The sequence below is a fragment of the Canis lupus genome, chromosome 14, assembly GCF_003254725.2.
Source record: "Canis lupus dingo isolate Sandy chromosome 14, ASM325472v2, whole genome shotgun sequence".
Taxonomy (NCBI): domain Eukaryota; kingdom Metazoa; phylum Chordata; class Mammalia; order Carnivora; family Canidae; genus Canis; species Canis lupus.
Window position 1 is genome coordinate 52,468,364 of NC_064256.1, and position 9,552 is coordinate 52,477,915.

At 40.0% G+C, this 9,552-nt stretch overlaps 1 protein-coding gene across 2 annotated transcripts; it reads right to left on the reverse strand.

The window, feature by feature from the left end:
• Positions 1-4,867: 4,867 nt before the first annotated feature.
• On the reverse strand, positions 4,868-9,169 carry GPR85 (G protein-coupled receptor 85). 2 transcript variants are annotated; one of them, XM_025464691.3, is made up of 3 exons: positions 8,980-9,169; positions 8,649-8,768; positions 4,868-7,497 (listed from the first exon to the last, which is right to left on the reverse strand). In XM_025464691.3, the coding sequence occupies exon 3, from the start codon at positions 7,325-7,327 to the stop codon at positions 6,215-6,217; it is 1,113 nt and encodes a 370-aa protein (XP_025320476.1). In that variant the 5' UTR covers positions 7,328-7,497; positions 8,649-8,768; positions 8,980-9,169; the 3' UTR covers positions 4,868-6,214. The 2 variants fall into 2 exon arrangements, with proteins under 2 accessions (XP_025320476.1, XP_025320474.1); XM_025464689.3 differs by lacking the exon at positions 8,649-8,768.
• Positions 9,170-9,552: the final 383 nt, after the last annotated feature.

The following is a 9,552-nucleotide window of genomic DNA, read 5'->3' on the forward strand; positions in this document are numbered from 1 at the left end:
CGGCAGATAAACAAATTGAGACTCAAAGTGCCTAATGAACTTGTTCAAAATCATAAAGCTAGTAAAGGGCAGAAAAAGGACTTAAACTTTCAAGTCTTGTGCTTTTTAACCTCTGCACCACATTGGCCCTCCCCTTGCAGAGTCCTGAGCTCCAGCCACACAACATGAAACTTCTCTAATGCGTGAATTCCTATGTGGAACACATCGGGAGCTTTAGATTCTCTTTGACTTTTGCTCATCTTATTATTTCCTCTGTCTGAAATGGCTTTCCCAACTTTGTCAGGCGGATGAAATTAAAATGATCCTTCAAGACTGAGTTCAATTGCCACCTTTTCTGTCTCACCTTCCTTCTGCCATCTTCACAGAGTTAATTGCTTGTCGGTGTTTCTTTAACGCTAATCTCTCACAGCACTTATCACATTGTCTCATAATTTGTTTGTATCTCTGCTGCTAGATGGTGAACTATGAGAGAGCCAGTAAAAAGTAAAATTTATTTAACATGCCAGACTCTCTCCTAAGGGCTTCACAATAACCCCAGGAAGTTTGTACTATCATCTCCTTTTTCTTGATGAAGCCTAGAAAAGTTAAGTAACTTGCCCAAGATCATACATGCAATAGGCATACAATAAACGATTGTTGAATTGAATTATGTCTAACGAAAATGCTTACTAAAAATTACCCAAATTCCTCTTTACTCTGGAGAAAATGAATTCTCTCGATTCAATCTGCCACCGCTCTCGCTCATGAATGAGAAGTACACAAACCCTTCATCTACTCAGATTTTTGCTTTCTTAAAGTTGTGAAAAGAAACAATTAACTTTTAGCTAGTTGAAGCTTGACCGTCAATTCAGCTTTAAGGTTTTTTAATCTTATAATAACTTTTTCCAAGTATTATAATAACTTACTTCCTCATCCCATGATCTTGAATACCCATATACGTTAGACGTTATTTTATTATCTATTCAAAACCCCATAAAGCAAGAGGAGCATTACAATATGTTTTGATATTTGTGTCAAGAATCTATTGTTTTCCAAACACACAGAGGGAAAAAAGAGGGACTGCCCTCTGCCTCGAAGCCAAGCTTGAAAACCTGTGTCATTTCGAGGATGATGTCGTCCAGTGGCACCAGAAGGAACGAGGGGCTGGTTGTGAATGTCAAGCGTGAATAATTCCAAACCCCAAACCACCTGTGGCTCCTTGAGGGCTTTTTCTACAATCACTCAGAGGTAAACACATTCTCTTTGCTTTCTTCTAGAGCTTTTATAGGACTCCAGCCCTTGTATAACTGTCTGATCTGGTGGGAGGAAAACTGGCTTTAAAAGCCTTTTAATCCTAAGGGTTTGAGCAACTAATGGACATCACCTCTTTGGCAAAAGATGATATAAAAGCTCCATTTCCATTTTAAAAACCAGGTCTTATTTATATAATCCTTTTATAAAGTTAAAGCCTCTTGGTCTTAATATATTTTTTAGAACTCGTTATGTTGCAGTATAAGGCAAACAGTTGGCCAAAAAAAAAAAAAAAAAAAAAAAAACAAATCTTCCCTCTGTTGCTCAAGTTCTCAATAACCCTTTAACTTATTTGTTTGACTAATGGCAAAAAATAATCCGGTCGTCTACAAATGATATCTTAATTTTAACCACTATTTAGACTAATTATGAGCATATGCCTAAAAATGAAGCAATTCTATCATTTTAATATGGTGTAAAAAAGAGTCTCTGAGGGAACTGGGGAAGTCACAGAATACTAGCATGCGCAGATTTGAGACCAACAATAAAAAAAAAGTCAGCAATAAACAAGTATCCTAGTAGACCCTTCAATTTCCATTCAAAACATTTAGAAGAGAATATTAACAAACATGAAAATGATGTATTTTTACATAGGAAAACGAACTCACAAGGTTTTGGAATTGTAAATAACCCACAATTCTGGCAACCATCTACTTTAATTAATGTGTTTAACCAGTATTTGAAACATTAACATTTATCATCTTATTTTCTTTCTTTTCTTTTTAATATGGAATTAATATAAACTGGTTTTTGTTTGGATAACAATGTGGAATAAAATCTTAAAAAATGGAACAAAGTAAACTTATCTAATGGTGAATACACAGAAGTGAAGTTTTGGTTGTTTACAAACCGTCCTACAGTAACCCCCGTTGCAACACAACTCACTATTATTACATGGCTCAGCTGAAAAGAAATATGTCTCTATAACTGTAAAGATGCTTAATCCTATTTGCAATAGAAATACATTTTGGAGGCCAAACTTTTCAAATTATGGGGTTGGGGAGTTTCACAGTATCTACAACAAGGGGTACTGTCAACTTTGCAGTGGCGTGCTTTAGCAATAAAAGATATGTACCCTGTTCTGCAGATTATTCCCTCCCATCTTTGCTTGAGCACCATGGGAGAGACCGAGGAGCTGGCTTCTTAGTGCCTTCTTTGATGACACTTTACCCAGGCATTCTCATGCTACCTTATAAGGTGTGTGTATGTAAGGAAAGACACCTCCATGTTTCTTGAAGGAACTGAATTATCTCTCATGTGGAAGTGGACATTGAGGACATGGAGGGGGGGTCACTTTAACACTCAGATTTCACTGTTATTTTGTGTATAGCATTCACAACATGGGAACCCGGGTTCCCAAATGTAACATGGTGATTCATCTAAATGAAGTGCGAGCAGAACAGCATGTTCCTTCTGAATTGAGGCAATATGATATATAAAAGATGCCGAGGAGTACTGGGAAAAGATGAGGGAAGGCACCGAAGGAAAAATGGAGAACAGTCCATTTATGGCCATTAATACCAAGTCCATCTTAGAAATGCTTACTATCTCAACACTTGTAACTCATTGCTACTACATATTTAATTGTCGTTCCCACCAGACTAAGAAATCTTCGTGAGAGACTGCTCTGTCTTGTTTTCCACTCTGCTCCCAGCATGAAACCTGGCACCCAATATCTATTTGTTTAATGAATAAATAAATAAACATTCAGGTAGCAGTCATGAAAGTAGAGGTAAATGGACAAGTGGGCTATATCCACGTGTTAGCAATAACAAATCAGCTATCCTCTGAAAAATGCTGGTGCTGAAATCCAACCAGCTAATACTTGAAGAAGGTGATTCAGTCAGTAGGTTGTCTTACACATATTTTTTTTCTAATTACTATGGTTAATTTTAGGTTATTTATATGGGGCCTCTGTGGGAAACCAGGCAAGTTACTCACCTCCTTTGGCCTCAGTTAATATCTGCATAGGATTCCACAGTGACAGACTGAATGCCTACGTCCAGCCAGGCATCTCACAGAGAAATCCACTGTGCACCAAAGGAACCAGATGAGGTAGTATAGACACATCCATGCAAACATATCACCACTATTAAGGAAAACAATTTAAAGACTGTTCAGCTCAGATGTAATTAGTCCAGGAGGGACACATTATTATTGGTAATGGGTCTTTCTCACAGGGATGTTGGACTCACCAGTGGGGATATTTTCAGGGGTTGAAAATTAGTAACACTTTCAAGTTGAATTAGTTACCATTTTTAAATACTGAATTTTGGAATGGGTGCCAAAATAGATAATGTGATTGGGTCATTAAGACACGGAAGCAGACTTTTATATGATTGCTACCATTACTTATTGACTTACAAATGGCATCGATTAACTGGAGATGTATCTCACCCACTGCTTGCCTCTTGACCTGAAATGCCAAGTTAGTTGAAAATAGGCTTAAATAAAAGTCACTACAGTTCTGCATTACTCACTGATCACTTACCAAAGCTGTTGGAATCTGTTATTCCAAATAGCTAGGTGGAGTCAGGCAATCTCTCCTGGCTCCTGCTCTTGACTCAATTCTCCACCTTTATGCCTCAGTTTTCTTGTCTATGTTGTAGACATTGATCATACCTGATCTCCCTGGCTGCAAGACAATTGCTGAATGTTTCACTGATTGCTGGTGATATCTGAACCTCTAAGCAAAGTTCTCTATAATCATTGTAATTATGCCTCTCTTATAAATTTTTTTGAGTTGGAAACATAATGTTATCAGAATATCTTTTGATAACATTTCCATTATTGCATTTTGGATAATGATTTTAGTACCAACAAAGGGCCTTTATTGCTAGATTCAACTCCTATTGTACATTAAACTTTGTCTCAGATCCAATCAACTTTGGTATAAAGTAAAATGAGGTCAAACACAGTGCTCACTAAATCATGGCTTGAGCTGTCCTTATATGAGCAAAACTGAATAGTTGCATATATCATTGACACATTCCAGTGATTTATTTTTCCTTATTTATATTTATATTGATATTCTCTTTACAGAAGTACTGTAGCAATAAAGAATTCTGTTCCATTAGATTCCTAATCTTATTTTTCAAGTACCAAACCAAACAAAACAGAACAAAAACAGAAAACAAATGGAAACAATGAAAAACAAAGACAATAACTTTTCTGGTTCTTCATAATGTTATTAATCATTTCTCTTAGACGTTATATAGTTAGAACCCAAAATTTCTGCTATGCTCCAAAATAAAATGTGATATTAATATTAAAATTCCAAACCAATCAACTAAGTAGGTATAAATCTCTAAACATTACTGGCTTGTAAGAATAAATGGATAATTATGATAAGCTACCAAATAATGCTTTTGTAGATAGTATTATTTGTCAGTTTATCAGCTTTAATCTCCCTATCATTCGTGCATGTCCAGTTCCAAAATATAGTAGCTACAAAACTCAGAAAGTAAAACCACAATAGGCTAGTCTTCCTAGTTTGTGCTTGCCTCCCAGGTCAAAAGAAATTGTTAATTGCCAAAAATGTAAAATTTATTCCAAGAAAAGTAACAGGCTACACGGGTAAATTTTGGCAAATGCAACTTTATATTGAAATTCACACATCTGTATCTTAAAGAATGAGACTCACAGACTCTAATGTATTTCTAAAATACCAGAAATCATATTATAAGCTTTCACAAGTTAAAACTGAAATAATTTAAACGACCAATACACTGAATGTGCAGAAAGTATAAACAAGACTGTGCCTTCGGTAGAATAAATGCTTCACAAATTGTGCAGGATGTCATACTAAGGCTGTGGTCTCCCTTTGACAGCTGATTTAAAATATAAACATATCAACTGCCTGCTTCTTAGAACACACTAGAATGGGTAGCACACCTCAGATGAAAATCTCATTATCCCGGTGATGTGCACCTTAATTTTCAAATCATGTGAGGAAAAAGGAAAAAGAATATTAAATGATCGTCCATGCACTTCCAGATGCATGACCATGACCAGTTACTAATTCGATTTCCCTTGACTATTTGCTCCAATGCTAAATAAGATGAAAGATACTAGATAACCCTTTAAGGCAACATGTGTTTATTCTGCATTATTAGAACTGCTCATTTATGACCAGTTGGTACCATTAATGTTGCCTCCCAGACCAATATCTAGCATTTGTAAAATATAAATGAATTGGAAAAACTTTATACCAAATCAACAAAAACCACATAATACAGTTCAATGCTAGCAATTTCACTAGTAGGTAAGGAAAGTGGTATTTAGAAATAGTAATGTATTAATACAAAAAAAAAGAGAGAGAGTAAACCCTAATTGGAACCAATAGACTGCTTTGGAATGCTCCCCAAAACTTACAAGGCGAATTTTTAAAAGTGTGATAATCCAATAATTCATGGCACGTCTTTAGTGGATTACAGTACTTTAAGTCCCCAAATATTTTAGTCTTTGCAAAACAATAATAGTATGAAATGTTTTAAAGTCTTCAAACTTCTAAAATTAGTTTTTATCAACACATTTACCTCATGTCAACTTAATTTATTAAGATGTCCAATGCTAATTGTTTTTTTGATGGTTTTTTTTTTCATAAGTAGTGATATACACAGCATTTAGCACTGATACTTAGCACCTGCTACTTTCATTATCTAGTTTTCAACCACATAAAGAAACTTAGGGCAGTGGTTCAAGTCCTTTCTTAATTACAAACCTTCGCCGGCAGTCAGCAGGATCACTCTGAGATTTAAAATAGGATTATAGGTGAACTATTGCAAAGACTGCAGAATGTTGCCCAAATCCTTATAACCGCTGATCCCATTCTTGATTTTCTTCTCAAGATATGGCTACAGGCCACGATTGCTTAGCAGAGAAGGTTAGTGTTTCACAAGGCTAAAGATTTCCAGATGCTCCTTCATATAACACAGTAAGGTTCCCTTGGTAACCTGGATTTTCTGCAGTAAAGGAGGGTTGTGCTGAAACAGCGCCTCAGCTCCCTGTTGGAGAAAATGCAGACAAAAGGATTGATTCCTGCTTGGGCAAAACTCATCCAGACAGCGGCTGTTAGAAATCCCCCTGGTACTACAGGCCCTCTTGCAAAAACTCTCCAATAACAGGCCACCAGGTATGGGCCCCACAAGGTTAGGAAGAGAAAAGTCATTATATAGAACATTCTGCTGATTCTTTTCTCCATTTTGAACTCATCTAGGACCAAGAGCCTTCTTCTGCCCGTGGTGTTTGCATTTTGCCTGATGCCCAGCAAGGTGGGTGGTGTGGGACCCCTTCCAAATCCTGCGAGCCAATTGGCGGCTGCCTGGCCACTGGCTCCAGGGCCATGAAAAGTCCAGTTCTGGCTGACTGCTGCTACAAACTGGACTGGCTTCATTTTCCTTCGGTCGTGGACAAAAAATATCAGCTTGAGGTAGACAAGCTGTGTGGCTAGGAGGATGAGAGCAAGGAGCAGCATAAATCCTAAGGAATCATTAGCCCTGAAGGAGCGGTGTTGGAAGGTACATTGATCTTCCTCCCTAATGAATGAGTAAGTGCCCACATCTAAAACTGGGGGGAATGCCATGGCCACAGACAGAGTCCACACCATGCAGATGACAGCCAGACACGTCCAAAAGGTCAGCCTCTTTGTATAGAAGCGGTGATGGGCGATAGCTAAGTATCTGGTGACGCTGATGCAGAAGAGCATGAAAGCAGTGTGGAAACAGGACAAAACCCCCAGAAAGGCAATCACTTTGCAAGTCAGAGTCCCGTAAGTCCAGGTAGAGCCATTTTTGACAGAGTTGAATACAAATGGGAAACAAATTGCAGATCTGAGGATATCTGAACAGCAAAGATCCAACAGGAAGTAGTAAGGTGCTCTATGCAAGGTCTTATCTTTCACTAGCAAAATGGAGATCAGAAGGTTGCCCACCACGCTGACTCCTATTATGAAACCCAAGGAAGTCAGTTTCAGAAAGGCTGTTAGAGGAGAAAGATTTTGTAAAATGTTGTCAGCTGCATGGCTATAGTTCGCCATAGATGGATGGAGGATAAAGATACAGCCTCAGTCAAGTCTCATGATCTAGATATAAGAACAAGGAAAAGATAGATCCATACATTTTACTGAAAATGTAATCCACAAAGAGAATTGATGCGATCTGCAGTCATGCTTCCTCTTTTCTTCCATTTGATTTGCCATCAGAATATCTGGAAAAAAAATGAGCTATCAGTTCTTGAGTTAACAAGTAATGATGTCAGGCAGTGCTAACATAAAGCTGTTCATTTGTGGGGAAGCAAATAAAGTTTTAATTTTCAATAATATTATTTGCTTTAGTTAAGTCTTTTTTGTGTGAGATTTCAGAAAATTGGCTGGTTTAGTTTTCTGAACTAGATGAATTGAAAAAGGATCCCTATTCTGGAGAACATAAATTTGTTTGGGTACCTTTAGGACAGAAGGAATAAAATGTTCCACGCTCATAAAATATTCCGGTCCAGGAATTAATCACTAATGTTACAAAGGAATCTACAAGATTGCTAATAGGAGACAGAGATGACTACCCACATTTATTGGAGTTCTGTTAGTATTTGTCAGTGTTTTACAGGCAGCTTTGCTGCTGCTGCTATGGATCCAAAGAGCCCTTGCAAAATATGTCTTTTAACTCAAGTGCCACTATTCATGCTGCATATCATAAGAGGAGTATTTGTTGATTCATCTTAAAGCATAATTTCAACATTAGACTTCGCAATGAATAGGAACTTATCCAGGATTTGATGTGATTTAATCTTTTGTCTTGCCCTCCCCACCCTCCCCCGCCCGCGCCCCCCCCCCCATTCTTTGGTAAATCTTTTCTCTTTTAAACCCACATGATTATTAAAAAAAAAAAAAGGTTAATGTAAATATTGGCCAGGGATACACACCCAGAGGAATAATGAATGCACTTCCATTTGTAAACCTTGGCTGCCTGGATTCAAATGAATCTAACATGAACCTGTATTTCTTGGGCAATTAAGCCTTTCCTATTGACACTGATCATCTTTGTTGCAAATCGCAAGTGGCTTCGTTTTAAAACAAAATGCACACTGTCTCTTGGGTGCCCGAGAGCCACACCAGGAAAATCGGCTTCCTCTGTTATTCCCAGGAAGCATGTTTCCTCTGCCACTTCTCACTAGCCCGGAATATGCTGATGGAGGAAGCCCATGCAAAACTGCGTTCGATGATTTTAATTTCCCCACCGGTACATCCCCGGGTAAATACCGATCACATCATGCAACATTACGAAACCTGAAATCCGCCACCCCTGGATTTATAATGTGGGGCGGAGGAGGGGGAGGGGGAGAGAGAGCCATGCATTACATACGCGAAGATGGGGAGAGAGATTGCTTCTGTGCTGCAAGGGGGAACAGTTCCCGGCGATTCGCAGCAGCCTGCTATGCCTCAGTCTTGCAACGCTTTGCAGAAATGGAGCTCTCAAGAAGCCCTACCGAAGATGCATTGTCTGAATGCACTTCCATTATGCAGTTTTATTGTGCAAAAAAAAAAAAAAAAAAAAAAGCCACCAAAAAAAAAAAAACACACAACCAAAAAAAAAACCCTCAGGGAGGGCTCGGTGCCGAGGAAGGAACCTGCAGTTTCATCAACCCTGTGCGCCCCCCTCCCCCCCAAACTTAACCGAGAGTATATCCTCCTACCTGTTGGTGCTGGATATCCCGACAGACTAGAGCTGCTTCTTTCTATAAATTGCTGATTTTTTTTTTTGCCTTAGTGCCTTGACTGAGCATCCAGGCAGGGCTCGGCGGCGCCTGCGCGCTGGAGCCTCCTTGAGCTCCCGCCGCGTCCTCCCCTGTCGCAGCGGCACCGTCTCCCCCAGTAACGCAGGGGCCGCGGCGGCGGCGGCGGCGGCGGCGGCGGCGGCGGCGGCGGCGGCGGCGGCGGGACCCGCTTCAGCCTCGGCGGGCGGCGGGAGCCTCGGCGCGTGTCCGGAGCTGACTGCGTTGATTGCACGTCCCGTGCTGTCGAACCGGCACAATTAGGCTTTTGTCCCCTTGCGGCTGCTTCTGAACTTTTGCCTCCGCACGTTGGAAGCGGGGGCTTGCAGCGGCAGGCTCAGGACCTCAGGCCCCTCCTCGCTCCCTTAGGGCCGCGCCCGGAGGGGCCCCGGGGTCGGGGGCGCTCGCCCCCCCTCTTCGCCTTCCCCGAGCATCTCCTTCCGTCCTCGTCCAGGGTGGTCCGGAGCCTTGGAAGCTTCTTTTAGATTTCCTCTT